At 38.3% G+C, this 20,804-nt stretch overlaps 3 protein-coding genes across 5 annotated transcripts; 2 read left to right on the forward strand and 1 right to left on the reverse strand.

The window, feature by feature from the left end:
- The first annotated feature begins 1,355 nt into the window (after positions 1-1,355).
- Positions 1,356-9,255, forward strand: LOC147870262 (SWI/SNF complex subunit SWI3C-like). Of its 3 annotated transcripts, none has more exons than XM_087338388.1 (9): positions 1,356-1,461; positions 2,172-2,388; positions 3,603-4,271; positions 4,366-4,928; positions 5,773-6,234; positions 6,353-6,447; positions 8,066-8,136; positions 8,235-8,398; positions 8,492-9,255. In XM_087338388.1, exons 2-9 carry the CDS (start codon positions 2,355-2,357, stop codon positions 8,813-8,815), a joined length of 2,382 nt encoding a protein of 793 aa, XP_087194514.1. In that variant the 5' UTR covers positions 1,356-1,461; positions 2,172-2,354; the 3' UTR covers positions 8,816-9,255. The 3 variants fall into 3 exon arrangements, with proteins under 3 accessions (XP_087194514.1, XP_087194528.1, XP_087194521.1); XM_087338402.1 differs by having other exon boundaries at positions 1,365-1,473; XM_087338395.1 differs by lacking the exon at positions 1,356-1,461 and adding an exon at positions 1,516-1,871.
- Positions 9,256-10,570: 1,315 nt separating this feature from the next.
- LOC147870263 (sodium/pyruvate cotransporter BASS2, chloroplastic-like) lies at positions 10,571-14,430 on the forward strand. Its single transcript, XM_087338405.1, has 7 exons — positions 10,571-11,159; positions 12,016-12,156; positions 12,396-12,551; positions 12,837-12,958; positions 13,422-13,526; positions 13,731-13,791; positions 14,126-14,430. Exons 1-7 carry the CDS (start codon positions 10,713-10,715, stop codon positions 14,291-14,293), a joined length of 1,200 nt encoding a protein of 399 aa, XP_087194531.1. The 5' UTR covers positions 10,571-10,712; the 3' UTR covers positions 14,294-14,430.
- Positions 14,431-15,941: 1,511 nt separating this feature from the next.
- LOC147870264 (uncharacterized) lies at positions 15,942-18,151 on the reverse strand. The gene is made up of 3 exons (XM_087338406.1): positions 17,129-18,151; positions 16,644-16,821; positions 15,942-16,555 (listed from the first exon to the last, which is right to left on the reverse strand). The coding sequence occupies exons 1-3, from the start codon at positions 18,123-18,125 to the stop codon at positions 15,943-15,945; spliced, it is 1,788 nt and encodes a 595-aa protein (XP_087194532.1). The 5' UTR covers positions 18,126-18,151; the 3' UTR covers position 15,942.
- Between the last annotated feature and the right edge of the window lie 2,653 nt (positions 18,152-20,804).

Consider the following 20,804-nt stretch of genomic DNA (forward strand, 5'->3'; position numbering starts at 1 on the left):
TTGAAATAAGCAATCACATTAAAACAATGTATCTAGGACAAAAATACATAAATTTAGCGCTCATGGGACAAAAGTAGGATTATGTATAAAAGTTAACACAAATGTTCAAGTTTTAGAGCTTCATTTTCATTGTCTAAGAGCGGCATCATGGATGTATGATGTATATAGCTTAGGGAGTTGTATATGTTGTTATTGAACTCCCCTCAAAGGATGATACGATACTTATGTATGGACTTTGTAAAAGGAAACAACAAAGGTGGAGGGTTCACCTTTGTTGCATGGGTTGAATCAAAATTAAATTTCAGTTCTATTTGATAATGACTTTTCAAACACATAACCATTTGAATAGGACCCAAATGGGGCGAGGATTAGTTATATTTCCAATCAGTTCGAGGGCAAAATGCATATGTTACCATTTGTAATGACAAATCAAGTTCATCCCATTGACTGTCCAAAGGACTCAACAGTGAGTGACACACAATTCCATCACTTCGCCCTTTCCATGCATCTCGACATTCCATATGGTCTTTTGCACAAACCTTGAAGCACTCCCAATATACCGAGCGGATTTTAGAACACGAGGTCATGGAAAATACTCTCTCCTAATCCTTAAATATTCTAGATACACATAACAAAATCCACATTAGGATGTAAATAGTTAGGGTAAAAAATGAGCACAAATAGGATGATCTAGAGAGTTTCTTTAGACACATTATGGCAAGAGATTCATTTAGTCTACGTGAACAATATATCTAGCTCTCAAATCCATACATATGCCTCCCAAGCCTATATTTCATTATGAGAATAAAAACAGTCATTGACAATCGATCCATGTATGGATAGGGGGAATCCATCTATAAGGGCAATAATACAAGTACACTCGGGTACAAAAGCTCACATATTGAGGACAATAAATAGATCTACATTTACTAGGTACGCGAGGCTACATCGAGATGATGGTTGGATATGTGGCCCATGTATTGTGCCAAATTACTAGGTGCGCGAGGCTACATAGAGATGACGGTCGGATATGTAGCCCATGTATTGTGCCATCAATAGAATATATTTTACATATGCCATATGTGAGGAGGACACCATCAATTCTAGCGGAGGCCGGGGATCTGGCAATGGAGACTACTATCTACGGCGGTGATGATCAAGGTCTTCTGCATTAAATCTCACAATACATTCATTAGACATATACATAGGTAGATAGAGATAGATGGTGGTGGCATGAAGTAATTAAGCAAAACATGGGTTAGCTGAATTTGTCCCCTGTTTTCCTAAATGAAAGAAAAGTAATATGTATGTATGTAAATCTAAAGTATGTATGTATGTATGTATGACTCTTGTGTCCTGGGAGAGAGAGTTTGAAGGGAGGGAATTGTTTCTGCGGGATCTGCTCTACTTTGCTCTGCTCTGCCCTGTTCTGTCCTGAAGCTTTCCTTCAGTTCTGATTTGGTGATTTTCTCGGTCTTCCTCCTCCTCCTCCTCCTTTCGCTTTGTTCCTTTTGCTTTTCTTCTATTCGTTTGACTTCTGTCTCTGCCGTGTTTCCATGTCCAGTCAATCTATTCTCACTGGCTTTTTAGGGTTTTGGCAAGTAAAATCAGTCCCAGTCCCAGTCTCCCTTTATGTATGCCGTTTTTCAACAGACACCATTAGATCTAGAAGAGAGCTTTTCATTTTCCACGTCTCTGTCAAAAAGAAGGAATATTCAGTGTTGATGCCCTCCCCCCTTTCCTTCCATTCATCAAGAAGACTTTATAAATCTAGCCAAAGATTCGGTCATACGATCAAATCTCCTGGATGGCCTATGCTAACATATTTCATTCCTGACGAGCTTTATCGATGAAAAAACAACACTTTTCCGGTAAAGCTACACAGTTTTCTGATGAAAAAAAATACGGGTTTCTGGTTTTAGAAACATAGCTGTCTGTTGAAAAAACATAGTTGATGATAGACCAAGTCAGCTCCCTGATGAAAATTCACAGTATCATGGGGAATTAGGACAGTTTCTGATGGAAAAATACAGTTTTCTTGTAAATTAACCATTTCCCTGATGAAAAACACGGTGTTCTGATGAAAAATGTTGTGGAGTGATCACTGTATGCTGCATGAAGAATCATTATTTCCTAACGGAAAACCCTCTTGTGTTTTGGATGCTATCTAGGTCAAGTGTATGTGGATCACCATATTCCAGCTTACTGCTACCCATCTCTATAGAAGAACGGAGACGTCTTTTCAAGTGAATCGTGAAGAAGGCTCACTCTTAAAATAAAGAGAGCAATTCTTTATTTCCCATTGAATGTGGGATAGGTAATGAACTGATAAGTGTGGAACAAATTTTCGAGCTATGGCAGGGCGCCCCGCTGGAATCAACCCTCCTGGTAAGTTGAGAAATCCTTATCTTGTAGACTGCTCCCTCTCTCTATATTTACTGTAATTTTTCTCCGTAAATTGTATTTTTTTCTGTATTTTGGCTACATTATTTGTGTTAATTCCTACTGTTTTACCACATAGTCTGTATTAATAATCCGCCATTTTTACGCATATGAACTGTTTTGTTTTGCTTTATTATGTTTGCCTTTTTCTGTAACTTTGCTTACATTGCTTTGGGCTCTTTTTCTGTAACATTACTACATATATGACATTATTATTTTTGCAATCTTGCTGCATAGTTTGGAAACGGTTTCTGTGTTTTATTCTCTTAATTTTGCAACGTAACTGTGTTTCGTATTTTGTGCTTGTTTTCCGTAATTTTGTCACACAATTTGTGCTCTTCCTCTGTAAATTTGATATACACATGCTACATAATTTGTGTTTTTTCTGTAAGTTTTCCATACTATTTGTGCCTTTCTTTGTAAAATTTGTGAACAATACATGTGTTTTTCCATACTATTTGTGCCTTAGAGGAAACTCCGTTTCTGTTTTTTTTGTGACATTATTTATGCTTATTTTGTAAGCTTGCTGCAGAATTTGTTTACTTTTTAGGGTTTTCTCTATGTTCAGTCAGGGTCTATTGCTTTTTGAAGCTCAGCTATTCTTTTTAGGTATTTTTTTCTGTGTGTAGAGTTACACTCTCGTCAATGGTTTAATGAGTCTATGTGATTCTTATTTTTTGAAGGTAAGCTTTGTTTTTTTAAGGGTTTCGTTTTTATGGCCCTGTAAATTTGTAAATTTAGCCCCAATTTATTTTGCACTTTTCTGCGCTGCTTTATAGTTTTACTTTGTGTCTTTAAATGCAACTGATTGGGACATTTAGCCCTTATTAGGGTTTCTTTCCTATCCTTCCCAGGAGATTTAATCTTTCTTGGGGCAGTTCTAATAGTTCTATATTGTTTTAGATGTTCCAGCAGAAGTCGTTTACCTTTTTAGGGTTCCATTTTTACCCATTTATAAAGCCGTGCTATGCTTGATAGTGCTCTTATGTAGGTCTTTTTCTAATGTATAAAGTTGTTCTCTGTGAGTATTCAGGTGTTAGGCAGTACATTATTTGACTAAGGATTTGGCATGATTAGGTCTAGACTTTTGTGGCATTTTTTCATTCACAGTCGTTTTATGGTCTGAACTGAGACTTCATTTTCTTATTCTGACTTTTCAGCTCTTAAAATCAAGCTGAAACCACGCCCAGAGAACCATAACAATAATTCTACACCACAACCACCAGTAGCGTTGTTCCAAAATAAATCAAATTTGATTCACCAGAAATCTGAAGAGGAAGAGGAAGAAGAAGAAGAGGAGGAAGAAGAGGGAGTAAGGAGAGAAGAGGGGAACAAGAGGAAGTGCTCCTCACCAGTTTCATCGCCTGTCTCGAAAAGGAGTTTTAGGGAAACATCTCAAGAACCTGTATCAGAAGAGTCGGAGGAAAATTTTCTTGCACCCTCGGGATTACCAGAGGTATTGGAAGATAAATCGGAGCAGTTATCGTCAGATCCTCTTCTTATCAAGCATAGGTTGCGGCATTACCATGCATCAATCATTAGTTTAATTAAAAAAGAAAAACAGGCTAGAGTGGAGGATGACAGTATTAGACCCAAGAGACGTAGGATCCCTTCCATTTTATTGGAGAATATTTCCCACGGCCAGTTACAAGTTATTTCAGTTATCCCTTCCAGAGTGGGCGCTTCTAGTCAGGATGACATAAGTCAGAATGATTCTACATTACGGCTGCCTATGGATGTTACCAACAGTCATCCATTTGCGTCATGGTCAAGGCCAGATCTTAGACCTTTTAAAAGCCACGATATTGCGGTCATACCCACTCACGCAAGTAATTATTATTTGACTCAATGTCTTGTTGCTTTTATAATGTGGTTATGCATAGACATTCAAACAAATCTATTTTGTTAAAAATTTTACCCCAGGTTGGTTCGCATGGGATCACATTCACAAGCTTGAAAGACAGGCTATGCCCCAGCTTTTCTATGGAAAGTCCAAATTGCAATCCATTGAAGCTTTCATTCAGGCGAGGAATGCTATAATAAAGAAATACAGATCAAATCCTCAGATACCTGTTAGTCTTCCTGACATACAAGGGATTGCTAATCTTTCTGACAAAGATTTGGGACATATTTTAGATTTCTTGGTTCAGTGGGGTCTTGTAAATTACCAAGTGGAAGCAAGCTCGGAATCAGCTGGATTCAAGTATCCGACGAAGGTTCCAGTATACCTTGTGGAGGATGCATTTGGTGTGCTGAGTGCCTCAGAGCTTTCTTTAAATCCACTGGAATACTTATATCAGTTTGAACCTTTGCAAGCTCCAGCCATGGCTTTGAAGAGTTTACCGGCAAATGAAGAGTCTTCAACTGTTGTCGCTGAAAATATGGTGAAGGGAGCAAGTTGTGGGTCTATTATAGGCACATCTGGAAACCCCTGCAGTGCATGCTCGAGAGACTGTTCTCAACATCACTTCTATTGTGAAAAGCAGGTCCTAGCTCATGTGTTTTTTTTCCATGTTCCTGAATGTTTCTCTCTGCAAACTGGATTTATTTTTGAATTTTGTTATGGGTCTAGCCTCAAATAAAAAAGTGCTAGGTATGAAGATATGATAGGATAAAATATACTCAGAAAGTTTGAGACTTACCTTGGCAACCTATGATCCAATCCAATGAATGCATGCTGTAGACCAATATTTACCATATTCTGCCTCTTGAGTGATGACTGCATGAAGCTGGAGATGAGAGATAATGGTCAATGTCCAGTATTTTTTTCGCTGTATCTAGTGTGTTTTTGCTGGATATCTTTGTAATGATGATTCACCCAGTTTATTCATACTATAACAAAGAAGTTTATTTCATGTTCAGTCTAGGTTTATTGTCACTACTAAGAAGACTTCTTGGTTTCAATAATGCTCCAACTTTTAGGTTTCTTTATGCATACATATTAAATGTTTGCATGCATGCATGGGCGCTTTTGTCAAGCCAAAAGAAGACATGGTGTATACGTGCATCATAAACTTTTAAGCTAAGTCATTGATGGCTCTTGAGCTCTTAAGTTGTTGGGCCTCCTTTACATGGAGATAGTCATGTTGCATGCCATAAACTCCTCTCTAATCTTGGTTGGTCCTTATTGATGGTATCAACAAATAGTTTATATCAGTCTATAGTTGGACTGACACACACCACATTTCAGCTCTATATAGATGGGGGCCACTTGGTAACAATTTTATGTTTCTTAAGTACATGATTGAGACAATTTCACATTTCTCTTCAAAAGCAAACTAAAGCCTAAAGGCTAACGTGCATGCATAATCAATTATATTCTTTTGACAGGGAGATTATATTTTATGTTATGATTGCTATGGTGATGGGAAGCTTGGCATTGGAATGACCACAACAGATTTTGTTCCTTCAGATGGGTCGTCTGGTGAGGCAATAGATCTCTGTGATAATGGTAATTGGAGTGATCATGAGACCTTATTGCTACTAGAAGCCCTTGAAATCCATGGAGACAATTGGGCCGAGGTCTCTGAATTTGTAGGAACAAAGTCAAAAGCTCAGTGCATCTCTCAGTTCATTGGATTGTCAATTGAAGATAGATTTTTTGAAGACATGGAATTACCGAGCTCATTTACAACAGTAAAAATGAAGCAAGCAGAAGAATGTTCAAATACTATTATTGATCTAGAATCTAGAGTACCGGATGGATCAGACCAGATAAATTCAGAGGAGTCGCAAGGAGAGCCAGAAATAAATGTAGCATTCGAAGGGGCAAATAACCCGGTGATGTCTTTGGTATTTTTCTTCACCAAATGGCTTGCGGAAGGCATACTCTATTTTCTGTGTTGAGCTAGTTTTAAATAGCTATATACAATTCAACATGTAATTTTCCTCTTGCTCTTGTATTATGTAGGTAGCATTTCTAGCAGCTACAGTAGGACCTCGGGTAGCAGCTGTTGCTGCTCATGCTGCACTTGCAAGACTCTCAGAAGAATACAAAGCCTCTGAGTAAGAGACACAATCATATATCTGACCTATTTTGAGAGAACCAAATGATTGTTGCTCAGTCGTAAGAATGTCTGGCATAGACTAGAAGATCATGGGTTCAATCCCTACATTCATCTTTGTCATCTAGTAATTTAGTGCAATCAGCAATGTTTCATCCAGGTTAAGGGAGAGAGAGACAGAGTCTTTAGTATTTATTAAAAGGGCAAATTCAGCATATGAGACAGATCAGTTATACACAGATGTATGTTCCTCTGTGATTAGGGTACACCAAAAATAGTACAACAGCGATAACAATGAAATGTGAGACTCGTATATGATCCCCCAGAACAATCAGAGAGATTTATGTCGAATATAGATGAAGCTTGATTACTAATATGGGTAGCTTTAGGTTACCCATAATAGATAAAAGATCTAGGTTTCCTAAAGATCCATGATAATGATCTTCATGCATGAGGTTGGCTTTACAATCAGTATTGATTCTTGAGATGGTTTTACAAGCATAAAGTGTATAACTACTATTGGAGTAGTGGTGGGGAGGGGGCATGGGAACGGATGGGATGAGTGGTGGTGAGTGCGCAAAGTTCATATGGCTGTGCCTATCTGGGGGGCTGAGAATACTGTTGAATAGCACTTCGTATGGAGATCCTGGAATTATGCATTATTCCAGACATACCGTCTTAAAGCATTGCGATGTTTTAGAAATGTATGAGATTTGAAAGACCAGGATTATGTTATCATCATAAAGAGGAATCTAGATGCAGTTATCTAATATGTGAATTCCCTTGCCACCACCATGTATGTTGGTGTAGAGTCTGAAGAGTCTGCTATCTCGTTGATGTAGAGCCTGAAGAGGAATCTAGATGCAGTTATCTAATATGTGAATTCCCTTGCCACCACCATGATGCAGTTATCTAATATGTTATCATCATAAAGAGGAATCTAGATGCAGTTATCTAATATGTGAATTCCCTTGCCACCACCATGTATGTTGGTGTAGAGTCTGAAGAGTCTGCTATCTCGTTGATGTATGTTGGTGTAGAGTCTGAAGAGTCTGCTATCTCGTTGACGCTGATGGTGTTTTGTGATGACCTCTTGTAACCCCCTAGACATCTAACTTGTCCCCATACTTGATCATAAAATGCATATATTGCCACATCATGTCAGAGGGAATTGTGAGTGCACGGAGTTTGTATGGGAGTCATTCTTTTGGCACAATACCAAAAACCTTCAGGAAATCAGAAACAACCAAACAATCTTTTCTTTTGTGTCTTGGCTTGGTTCACAAAGCACTTGATTGGCCCACTGATATATTGTTAAACAATGGCAGAGTCTCTGCTCATTAAGATAGATAGATAGAGAGCTTTAATGTCCACGGGAGACTGACTTTGATGGAACAAGGTTTCCTACTCCATGGCAAGGATCAAACTTTGGTTCTGTTCAAAGTTCTGACTTTGATGCTATGGTGTAAACCGCCAAGCCAACAGCCCCCCCCCCCCCCCCCCACACACACACACAGTAGAAAATTAATGAGATTTGAGTATGAGTTTATAAAAATATGGCTTACCACTCTGGTTTGCCGTAGTGCGATAAAAGAGAGAGAGAATCTTGAACTTGGCAGGTCGATTGTCAATGGGCAGGATCATAATGTAGGCATGAGGTCAACATCTCAAACAACAGAAAACGCCTCAGGTTCTTTGTTGTATGGTTTGTTTTTAATTGGAAAATTTGATGTGGTTGTTGCCTGTTCCAGAAACACTAAATGTGTGTTAACAATCTTTTGCTTCCAGGCAAGAGTACTAAGAAAGATGGCTATCAGTTTCATCTATCCATGGATTCAATGAGGAAAGTAACCTCATCTGCTTTGGGGATGGCTGCTATGAAGGCAAAGCTTCTTGCTGATCAAGAAGAAAGAGAGGTGCAACGATTGGGCGCAATAATCGTGGACAACCAGGTATTGTCGAGAATCTGAGCAAATATCTTTATTTTTATTTTTTGATGTGTTGGTAATTGATGAAATATCTTTATCTCTATTTCTTTTAAACAGTTGAAAAAGTTAAGCTTGAAGCTAAAGCAGCTGGGAGACATTGATGTTGTGGTTGAAAAAGAGAGAGAACAAATGGAGAGGAATCGGCAACGTCTAGCAGCAGATAGGATACGGTTTGCTAATAGCCACCTTGGGTCAATGATGCCCCCGCATCAGCAAATGATTGTCCCATCAAATGTTAATGTGAAACCGACTGGTCCCATTGTACCCCCTGCACCACCCATACCTACCGTGTCATCAGGTGGAATCCATCCAACGCAAATGCTTCGGCCAGCCATGTACAAATTTGGTCCTGGTGGTATGCAAATGCTTGATGGTACATGATATCAATAGCCCAACTTTTTGATGTGTTTAAGAATTTTTTAAACCATATCTAGACGATAGAGATGTTCATTCAAGTAGGGTATGTGCCATTCAAAGTGGAAATGTATCACTAAATCTGGACAAAGGAAAAGCTCATTAGAATAGGGTATATGCTTATTCAGAAGTGGGATGGAAATGTATCACTATATTTAGACAATAGAGAAGCTCATTAGAACATGGTATCTGATATTCAAAAGTGGGATATACTGACCACTTGTGGATAGAGAGAGGTGCAAGGACTTCCTGATATGGTATCGTGTTCACACTGAAACCTCAACCAACCGGTGTCATTGGACATCTGATACATGTCCATCCATACCTATTAATTACTCGATGGAGAGTGAGTTTTTTATGGAACCATGTAAACATCATGGATGCAATACAAAAGGTTGATTTTCTTATTTTGGTCTATTTGTTGACAATGAGGCAGCATCATGGCCCTAATCGCGTGGTCTATTTTCTATGTTCGTTTCCATAGGAAAAATGTTTTCAGTCTCTATTGTGGTGAACACCTTGTATTTTTAAAGTGACAAAACGGAACATCCAAGTTCCTTAGAGAGGGAAGGTCATCATGATATGAAAGCACATGCGATAAGTAAACCTTCTTTTTAAGATATTGTTCTTTCAACCAAGGGTGTGTGACTTCATTGGTACACTGAAATAAACCAGTGATCGTCTCTTCATGGCAATTATAGTTTTGGCATAAATAATCAATAGTCCTAGCATTATTTGTGGACTGGTAAAACAGTCTGTAAGAGATGCATCCGAAATTACTACAGCTTATGAAAAAGTGGATCTGTAGTAGTTTCAAAATATTATTTGTTTAAATAACTCAAGTAAGAGTGAAAGATATCATCAAAATGGAAGTTGTTTGGTGCTGAGTTGGTGGAAGTAAGATTTAGAATTTCTGCTAGAGCCGTGATGGAGGATTTGTTCTCTGTGAGGGTAGAAGCATCAATTAATGTAGGATTCATTTGAACTGCAAAACGAAAAGAATATAGAAGATAATTGAAACTTTTGAGGATGAACATGATATTTTGTTAGACCTCTTCCTCACATCTCAAGTATGAATAACATCAATGTGGAGGATATCCTGAAGTTCAAGTATGGATATTTACTTTTGTGTATGATGCATGCTTCTCATCCATGTTGAACATTGCTAACTAGAATACCTTATTCAAAAAGTTTGAATATGGTGTTGTAGTGTATGCTTATCTAATGAATGGAGAAACCTAATTGTCAATGGTTTAGGGTATGGACAAAAAACACATATGTACTTGAAATAAAAGAGTGAAATTTAAAACATATTATCATATTTTAAAATCTAGAACTAAGTCCCGAACCGTTAATTACCCTCAACATTAATCAAGATTAATGGACATTCCAACACGTAATAATCCAAACATGTTAATTGTAATCTATCTCTCTAATCAAACACCCTAACCATGAATGTAGGCTTAATTTACAACTTTTTATCTGAAATCTCTTCAATGATCTCTTCTTATTCTGCCCATTCCACCTTATTCAGTTAATCGACTGTCTTATCTTAACCCATCTATTGATATCTTATGATCCTACCTTGATCCCTTGCGTGGTTCATCCACTTATCCTTATGTGATACCATTCAATAGTCTCTTTTATGGCCCCATCACGCATCTCATCTTAATCCAGTTCTCTGGTCCTAGGAGTCCTTTCGATAATCTCTTCACTTCAATCGAGCCTGCTAATTAAGAGTGGGATCACTAATTAGCTCTAGTCAAGTGCAATTAGCACTAAAAAAGGTAGAACTTTTGAATTACGGATACTAAGACAGACGAACAGACAGACAGAGATAGAGATAGATAAAAGACAGATAGAGATGAGCGTAACCATCCACAGCTTGGCCACTGTGCCCCTAAATGCATGCATCCATCGCCCGTTATCTTCTTCTGTTCTTCCAAGGAGGGGGAAAGCAGAAAAGCTATGGCTTCCTCTTCAACATCTTAGTTCTTCTTTTTCTTCATCAAACACTAATTTATTCAGCAGAATTTCGGCATCAGACAAGAACACGTATTCTGTTTCTGCTCCAGAAAGAGAAGAATCGAATGAAAGATTGAATCGAGCTCTCTCTTTTGCGACCAGTTTATATCCTGTGTATGTGACTGTTGGAGGCATTATTGCTTTCACAAATCCTTATGTCTTTACATGGTTTGTGAGGAGAGGTCCTTCTTCTTATAGTCTTTCTTTGGCTACCATTATGCTATCTATGGGGCTTTCACTTCGCCTTGAAGAGCTTCTCAGTGTCATCACAAATCGCCCATTTCAGGTATTATATATATATTCCTTAAACCTTTTTCACATCGTTTTGCATTTAATCTAGTGTTAGCTTTAAGTGGGTAATTACTAGATTAGATAGTTAAAACTTCTTATCATAAGTGGGGAATTACTAGATTTCGATGGTTAAATATTTTTGTCCCAATGTTAGGTTGAGGTGGAGAATTGTTAGATTTGGATAGTTCAAAGTTGTTGCTAATATAGCTGTCGGACAATGTTAGGTTTAAGGTATGAAATTGGATAGTTATTGGCTAGTGTTACGTTTATGTGTTTAATTATTAACTTTATCATTACATTTCTAAAATAGATGGTTGTTTGGCTAGTGTTAGGGATAAGGGTTAAGTTGATGGTGAATTAGGATTAATTTGGGAAATTACAAAAGTAGACAGTCAAATTGTAATTAAGTGGGTAATTGTTATTATTTGTTGGGTAATGCTAGGATTAAGTGGGTAATTGTAATTAATTGTTGGGTAATGTTAAGGTTAAGTGGGTAATTGTAATTAATTGTTGGGTAATGTTATGGTTAAGTGGGTAATTGTAATTAATTGTTGGGTAATGTTACAGTTAAGTGGGTAATTATAATTAATTGTTGGGTAATGTTATGGTTAAGTGGGTAATTGTAATTAATTGTTGGGTAATGTTAGGGTTAAGTGGGTAATTACTAAAGTGGACAGTTAAGTTGCCGGTTATTGTTGAGAGTTCAGAAAATAGTTTCTCCTACACTACAACTTCAATTCAAAACAAATTGGATTCAAGTCTATCATAAATTTGATTGTATGCAAAAAAACTTTATTTGATTTCAGGATGTGAAGAGTGTAGTGTATTGATATATGTGTGTGTGTACACAGTTGCTGTTTGGTTGTGCTTCACAATATGTACTCATGCCTTTACTTGGAGTTTTCATAAGCAAAGCATTGGGTTTATCCTCTACCTTATCAGCAGGTCTTATTCTATTAAGTTGTTGTCCGGGTGGCACCGCATCGAATGTAGTAAGGATTTACAATAATCTCTTCTGATCTACTGTTTTCCATTCATGCAAGATTTTCTTAGAATCATATACATTCATGTTTGTTTCGTTCTTCTAAAGTGTAAAATAAATAACATGATAAATATGATCTTTTTACTAAATGTACATTATATATGCTAAAAATAAGAATGACTATTTATTAAGCATAGTCCGTTGAGGATTATATGATGAATGAAGTTATGAAGAGATCTAACTTTGTAGGTAACCTATATAGCTCATGGTGATGTTCCTCTTTCCATAGTGATGACTATTTGCACTACATTTTCTGCCGTTTTTGCGACTCCTTTATTGACACAATATCTTGCCGGAGCTTATGTTCCAGTTGATGCAGCAGGACTGGCCCTTAGCACTCTTCAAGTAAGCAATAATCCATGTGGAAAAGCTATAATTGTTTTTGAGAAAAACTGTGACATACTCCCCCAGTCTTTTGAATGCCTTTGATTTTTCGTTATTTCCCCTGAACACCCTGACCCTATCATTTGCTTGAATAGCACATATAATTGTGCTTTCAGGGGTAGACGAAGGGCATCTATGGAATAATGGAACCTAAGGGCATTTGGGCAATAAAAAAAATCCATTGGTATATTTCTTTGCATTTTTGAGCTCTTGATGGTAAATGGCTTCTTTGTATTTTTTTTGTAGGTGGTTCTTGCGCCAGTTCTTCTAGGAGCATGGTTGCAAAGTACTTTCCCCAACATAGTAAAGAAGATCGTTCCGTTCTCTCCACTGATTGCAGTTCTCATTTCCTCACTGCTGGCATCCAGGTGATTCCTTTTTTACAATATATATCTATATATATCTATATATCTATATATATACATATGTGTGTGTGAGAGCATATGTATGTATGTACATGTACATGTGTCTATATGCATGCGTGCATTTTTTGTGCACAAATAGTATGCATAGTAGTGGGAACCTGAATAGGAAATGAAAACCCACAAAAGAAAAGAATATTATGGTGTCAAAAAGCACCCATAGAAATATTGAAAGGATGCCTAATGGAAGGTAATGTATGCTTGGACGATAATAAAAGAGAATCGTCAATCCTTAGCAAAGGCAACTTACCACCTTAGAATAAGAGGCTTTTTTGTCATGCTAAACAACCGCCTCATGATAAGAGGTGTTTTTTGTTATGCTAAGCAGACTTTTTTATAGTTCTGGGAAAAAGTGACTTTGATTTTTGTATTAATTCTGGACCTTATTTGATGATTTCAATATTGGCAGTGTGTTTTCGGCAAATATCGGGCTTTTAGGTGGCTCTAAGGTTGCAACATTGTTTCTTCTAGCTCCGGCAGTACTATTGCTCCATGCTGGCGGGTTTTTACTTGGGTAATTTACAACATACAAAAATGATTCATGTTAATTAATACCTTCTCTAAATTTCATACTTTGAAAAAGAAAATGGAAAAGACAAAAAATAAAAAGAAATTGTTTCAAATAGCACATTTTGACAAACAAAAAAAATCTCTGAGTTTTGCAGCGATTTGGAAATTTTGAATTTGGGTTTTCTTATTGTTGTTGTTGTTATTGCAGTTATCTAGTTTCGATGCTAACTAGTCTTGGAGAATCCCAACGACGGGCTATTTCAATAGAAGTACTCATTTTGTTATCTTGTTTTTTCTGCCTTAACCGAGCAGTATCTCCCATGTTTCTAATAATATAACATGCTGAAAAAGGAATATAAATGTACAAGAATGCGTGTGTTGGCCTTTTGACACTTTTGACTTTCATGCCATATGGTTCTGCATTTAATAGGAATCTATTGTAAAGAGTGTTTTGTGTATGGTATATATATATGTTAACCATTTGAATGTGTTAGATTATCGTGAGGTGCAGTTGCCTTGTTTTAGTCTTTGATATGAATAATGAAAGTCCTTGTCGTGGTCTTGGATATGAATAATGTTGAAGTAATGATCGTTCATGTGTAGGTTGGGATGCAAAATTCATCACTTGGGGTTGTCTTGGCAACATCACACTTCAGCTCTCCACTTGTTGCTATGCCAGGCGCAGTGTCGGCAGTACTTATGAATATAATGGGGAGTGGTTTGGCGGTTATCTGGAAAAACTTTAATCCATCCAAGAAACAAGGTGAATGAAGTTCCTCTGGTTGAAGCTTGAAATTAGATTATAACCAAAATTCATACAAGTAAATATGAATATAGAACAAACCAATTATTTCATTTCAAGACAAAGTGTTTGTTTTCAACAAAGTCAAAGCTCAAACCTGTTTCTGCATATGCTAGCTTTAATTAATGTAGTCCTCAATATGGGAAAGCTAATCAACATGTAACTTTTGGTCCTTACATAACTGGAGTTCAGGGTTCAACTCTCACTATACCCTCGGTTGTAACAAAGAAGCAATTGACCTTCCATTAAGACATAAAAAAACAGCATTGTAATGGAGGAAATATGCTACATTAAGAAGGAAAAATTGCTGTAATGCAAAGATTTATCAGCTTATATACACAAGTTCTATCCTGTCTTAAATGATGCTCATGTAAATGAGTTCAAGAAGTTAACCTTCACGTTAATATCATTGCTATAAATTGAAAAGGGTAAGAAAAGCATGACCACAAATCTCGAAAGCATAGGTTCCCAATTTGAAATTAAGAGCCTTGTTACTGTTACATTGTGAATCAATCACTACCCATAGAAGAAGTGCAGGCCATGATTCTCGTAGTGGATGAGTTGAAGAGAATAATTATTAATGTAGGTTTGAGTCTACATGCAGCGCTTTTAATGAATCAACAGGTGAAACAAAACACCCTACCATACATGAATCTAGCTGTATATGTTTCAAGGAAATCAAGGCTTCCTCAGGGTCCAAATCTAACATTTTTTTGAATCATTTGGCATGAGCTCGACAAGAATCATGGGACATTCAAATGTGAGGATTAACCCTATAACCTCACATTACTCTACTCCTGAGGAATTGTTTTCGTTATGTAAAATAAGTCAAGGAATGGCACGTTTAATGGTTGTCTCATCCTTCCAAGTGTGGCACTTGCTTCTGTAAAGCCCTTCACACGAAATTTGCTGCAAATATTAGTAGTAAGTGGTGAAATGGTTTTCCAAGCATCAGGAACTGGTGAAACATATGAGACGATATAAACATTCCCTGTCGGTATATCCAGGGAAACAATACGAGAATTGCCGGTGAATAATACTCTTTAGATGACTCTCATGAAAGCAGTTGAACCAAGAAGCTATTGACATGCAGAACCCTAGCCCCATTTCCATAACATAACAATATAAAATTGTGGTAGACCGTCCACCGGCAAACATATGTAGACTCTCTCTAGCTAGGCTCATCGACTCTTTCCGTATGCTCTCGGAACATGTATGCAGTGTTTCCTATCTAGCGATTGATATGCACTGTTTGTTGTCTACATAACAAAAATAAAATCATGTCTAAGGATATTCCTCAGATTAGGTTTGAGGCATGTCCTGTTAGCTTGTGAGATCAAAATTTGTCAAACGTTAAAGAATCAAGCAATTCTACTCAAACACATGTGGAGATGAAGACATGCTTGGCTAGAAAGACGTGCGTACATTATTAATGACACCACCAGAGTCATTTTCTCAAAAAAGAAGGGCATATCAAGATGAGCGAGTAAGGTCAATGGAGAGGGAAGGAAGAAACAAAGAGTGATTGATAGAAAGTGTCCAACCACAAAGCTCTCAATGGCAGGAGGATTGTCTAATGTGGTGTCGAATGTGGTACAATCGTAACTACCACCTGACTTTAGCTAGTGGAAGTAGTGGAGAACTTTTTGAGGATAGTTTGACATTGGGGAGAGAGGTAAGGTGTGAGGTCACCACCCACCCCGCCCACCACGAACTTGGTAGGAGGAGCCAGGAAGAGCTTCCGGCCGCGGGAAGCAATGCTCGGGTGGGGATGGATGGCCCCGATCTTGTGGAGGCGCTCCGTGGCACCATCCCTACTCAACGGAATGCACACCATTATGACGCAAGTCGCGGTGCGCTTGTGGGGCTGCTCGCTGTTGCCTAACAAGACCAACGTAATGTCGGAGATCGGCACTGTTTTTTTGGGCTCATACCCCTTGAAGTTGTGAATGCCGGGCGCGGCCACCATCATTCCACCTTGCCATCCGCGATGGTCGGTGTCGCCGTAATATGCGTGGATCGGCAGATTGTCCGTCAAATCGCTATCATGAAGTAGGTTGATGGTTTGAAGTCCCACCTTGAGCTCATACCTCACACCATCCTTCCCATCTGCAATCTTCACCAATGACCCTTTCGTGGTTTGTGCGGAGATGATCAAGCTACCGTCGTCCTCCACATCCTTCACAGTTGCCAAGTAATCCTTCACCAACACATAGCTCTCCGAGAAGTACCTACAATCATAGGGAAAAAAAGAAGCAAATGATTTACAAGCACTCATCCATGGGCATACACACACATTAGATGTTTCAAACTTCGTACCGACGGAATTGAGCTCGGCTCGTGTCAGGATCTGCAAAAAGGTCGGGCGCCCATGAAATTCCAGGCACTTCATAGCCTTCGTACTCTGCTGCACACAAGTTGATGAGGAGGTGTGACACATGATCTTGTGTATGTAGAAGCTTGGCCAATGCCACAAGCTGGGCATCAACAGTTTGTCCTGTCATTCATGGTCCAAAGTTCAGTCGAAAATTACATATCATTATGTTCACACATACACTTCCGAAGTTCACTCCAAATTTACATGTCATTCATGTGTGGATACCAATATGTTCACACATACACTTTTGTGTGCGAATGCACACACACACACACACATCTTTAGTTATATATGTTTGCATTGTGTGCTATTTGTTGTGTGGTGCCTGGATTTCGTTTCTAATATATATATATATATATATGCATATTAGTAAATTTAGGGTAATGTAACGGATCTCTGACATGACATTATGTTGGTCTTGTCTCACCTGTCTCGAGTGAGTACTCTCCTTTGAAGCCGATGAGTCCCAAGACGCCGAGGACACGATCCTCCTCGCTCGATGCATAGCGCACCCGGATTTGCTTCACAAGTGTCTCCATGTGAATGTCCTCGATGCCAGCCGCGATCTCTCCGAAAGCTTCATAAAACTCCTCGAAAAGCTTGACGGACACGTCCTTGTATCCATGGACATGGACATGGAGGAGCGTTCCCATCATCTCGAAATAAGCCATGCCACCCAAGAAGTATAGGTTGCCACTGGCCTTGCGCCGGCTAAAATCTCCGATACTTGTGCCGGTGGGGATGAGGGAGTTGACTGACAGATCCTCTCCACTGTCCCAATCGATCCACGCCTTGTCCTCAACATGCGAATTCGGGTCCTCTTTGATGAACTTGACGACCTCGTCATCGAATTTCTCGACGAGGAAGTAGAGTTTCTCGGGTAGGATGTATTCTTGAAGCGTCCACACGCGGGTGAACCAACGCGGGAGAGTGTTGGTGGTCGTGAGGCCCTTGTATCCGTTGGGAGAACCCATCCCATGGGGCGCGACATAGCATGCATTGCTCAAGCTGTAGAAACCCCCCATGTAATGCATCTCAGATGCCATCTCAATGCTGTCATATTGGTTTATGCACACCCCGTCGAGCCACACATACTTGACACCATCGGCATACAGGTAGGACAAGAACTCGATGACCGACGCGTAGTAGGATTTCTCGGAGAAATCTATACCGCTGATCGTTTCCATGTAGATCTTCCCGTCGGGGTCGTTCTCCCTCTTCCATCCAATCCCTGCAAGGACAGCTGAACAATCCGATACTAGTAGTCGGAATGGATCTGTCCATGTGTGGGAAATGATGTGGAAATCCCAGTTTGTTGGTACCATGAAGCAGAAGGTCTTCTTGCTCTCTATTGTTGCCTTCAAGTCCAACAACCTCTTAGGATATACTTCATCATTTCGGTAAATTTCTTCCTTCTTCACCATTTTGATTCTCGTCCGGCCAGCAAGGTCTGTGTTTACACCATTCAAATACAAAAAGGAGCCATCATCAATATTAAGTTTCACACATGTCACTCCTAGCTGTATAAAACAAATCATCCTCACCACTTTATACAAATTTAATAAATGAGCAGTCACACAAACTCAATTGTCCATACAATAGTGTTATTGCAAGCATAATTCACATTGAATCGTCTTAATGCTTTTCCATACATTAGTTTAGCTTGAATTCTAACAAATTCTATGGGCACAAAAGACTGACCGGCTTCATGTGAGTTGCGTTATTAGTCAGCCTTTTGTAAATCACCATTATGCATAAGTATGCAACATGGTGTTGAAGGATGGTAATAATACCCACCGAATTTCGCTACTTCAAATCAAATGGCAATTCTAGACACAATTTGCTCATAATTTCAACTTTTTAGCTTTAAATTAATGGTTAAGTACACTCTAGGTAGTAGTGGGAGATGGGGGCATTATCTCTGGACCAAGTCACTGAAGCCATATTAGATCTTCACTAAAATACATGTGAACGTTATGGATTTGCATTTTTTATTACAAGAATTATGAGAGAAATGCAAATTTGTTGGCCTGTGTAGACAATGAATGGATGATATGCATATGATCAATGGATCTAGAGCTGAAAATAGTTACCATGACTACAAGACTCTTGAGATTTGATAACCTGGATGAGTAATGTGTCAAAAGTCTTGTGGAATCATGAATGCAAGGCACAACTCAATTGTACAATGCATATGAGATGTGGGAAGAATCATGCAGCAGTCTTTGTGAGGTGAGATTTATCTATGCTCACAATAATAACTAGAATAAGAATGTGTTCTGAATTTATCCTAGCTGATTGATACTTACTACATTAGCTTAATTACAAAGACGATATGTTGGTTTGCACATTATGTGAGGGTAAATCGAGACTCGGATCATTAGAATTGCCTCAAAATTATGAAGGTTTTAACATTAATCATGCAACATAGCGCTTAGAATGATGTGATGCACATATCGCGCAAGACTTCTACGATGTGGTTCAAAATTTCCATGGGGGGATTAGAATTGATTGAACACACATTGAGAAGGATTAACAACAAAAACAAAGGTAAACTAAGAGCATTGAAATGTAATGAAAAGAGAGAGAGAGAGAGGGATCAGCACTGAACCTGAGGATTAAAAGATGAGGCAACTGAACTGGGGGTAGAAGGGGAGCAAACAACACACATGGGTGAAATAAGAGTAAGGTGGTGTTTATTTATATGAGGTTGGGGGATGCAATGTGGCACTGGCTACCCTCTTTTTTCTTTCTTTCTTTTTCTCGAGAGAAAAAGGAGCATCTCTTATTTCAATCACATGCTCTTCTCTCGGTACTAATGATATTATTATCTTTAGTTTGCATTATCTTCATCGATTCATGTGATCTTATCTTCTCCATGGCCATGGACATGGCCATGTCCATGTCTCACCCATTACCATTACTAACACGAGTCACGACCTTTCAGTAAACATAACCCAGTGAAGAAGGCCTCTACTTTTTAGTGGCCCACCCCACCCTACCCTATAAAAAACAATAACATTCCTTATCACATGGAACTTTATGTTTCACCTTTCAACATAATAGAAAAGCTTGCAAATTTTGTCTTTCACCTAATCTTATGTATAGGACAACTCTCAAAAATATCTCTGAGTCTTTATTTCCATAAGCTTCAATAAGACTCATGTAAGCACAACCTTCTTGCTCTCATAAAATAATTGGCCTAAAAGACAGGGCACTAAAATCTACAATACATGTTAATGATGAGTTGAATGTGTGTGTAGCAATTATGCACAACCACCAAACATTTCCACACATCTCACCATCAAAATGCTACTCCGTAATTTATAAACCGTGATCATAATTCCAAGAGAAACAATTAAGGATAATATCGAATCTATCCCAAAATAATGGCAAAAAATATATAATCAAATTCATTAAATATAATCTCATTATGATTAATGAGATTGTTTCTTTTCTTGTCTGTCATAAGAGTATTTTATGAATTAAAGAAGAGGACGATACATACAAAGAGTGTGCACTTCTCCGTCACATTCAAATCAAGAGAAGAAACTGGATATGTAGATAGATATATATTACCTTTTTTATTTATTTACTAGGGTCGACTTGTGTATTTTACGATTAAAAGGGCAGATTTGAAATAACGTGCTAGTTTGTGGGGGGGTATATTTAATGTTTTGGCTTTTTATGTGACTACATTGGTGTGTATTGCCTTAATATCATTTACAATCTACTCTTGGGTTTATTCTACCGACCCTTTCTTTCTTTCATTATCCATTGTATTTAATCAAGTGGGTTCACTCCCCTAGAAGCTCCTGTCGCGTAAAGATAACTTCGTACTATTATTATTATGATAGGTTTTTCACATGTGTCCATATACATACATATACGAGGCCCGAACATCTAGTACGTACTGGTTTTTGCTTCATCATGACTCACGTCTTCAAGCATCGTACCAAATTATAGAGATATTTTTGAGTTCACCCCCTTGTTTTTCGTGACATGTTTAGGACAAAGTTCAATATTTATAATATGTATTAGAAACCGGATGTTATATATTATTGGTGCTAGATCTAGACAAGCATGATGCTTACACACTTCTT

Source organism: Azolla caroliniana, unplaced genomic scaffold (genome assembly GCF_043228905.1).
Source record: "Azolla caroliniana isolate FFs.n. ecotype wild unplaced genomic scaffold, voAzoCaro1.0.p SCAF_1, whole genome shotgun sequence".
In the NCBI taxonomy this organism is placed as follows: domain Eukaryota; kingdom Viridiplantae; phylum Streptophyta; class Polypodiopsida; order Salviniales; family Salviniaceae; genus Azolla; species Azolla caroliniana.

Bases quoted from the DNA above. Each gene is read 5' to 3' on its own strand.
- LOC147870263 (XM_087338405.1), top strand. From the start codon at position 10,713: ATGAGCGTAACCATCCACAGCTTGGCCACTGTGCCCCTAAATGCATGC. The intron at 12,157-12,395 runs GTAAGGATTTAC...CTAACTTTGTAG, and splicing joins GTGGCACCGCATCGAATGTA to GTAACCTATATAGCTCATGG. The intron at 13,792-14,125 runs GTACTCATTTTG...GTTCATGTGTAG, and splicing joins GACGGGCTATTTCAATAGAA to GTTGGGATGCAAAATTCATC.
- LOC147870262 (XM_087338388.1), top strand. From the start codon at position 2,355: ATGGCAGGGCGCCCCGCTGGAATCAACCCTCCTG. The intron at 4,929-5,772 runs GTCCTAGCTCAT...TTCTTTTGACAG, and splicing joins ACTTCTATTGTGAAAAGCAG to GGAGATTATATTTTATGTTA. The intron at 6,448-8,065 runs GTAAGAGACACA...TGAACTTGGCAG, and splicing joins GAAGAATACAAAGCCTCTGA to GTCGATTGTCAATGGGCAGG.
- LOC147870264 (XM_087338406.1), bottom strand. From the start codon at position 18,125: ATGGTGAAGAAGGAAGAAATTTACCGAAATGATGAAGTATATCCTAAG. The intron at 16,822-17,128 runs GTGAGACAAGAC...CATGAATGACAG, and splicing joins AGAGTACTCACTCGAGACAG to GACAAACTGTTGATGCCCAG. The intron at 16,556-16,643 runs GTACGAAGTTTG...CTATGATTGTAG, and splicing joins AGCCGAGCTCAATTCCGTCG to GTACTTCTCGGAGAGCTATG.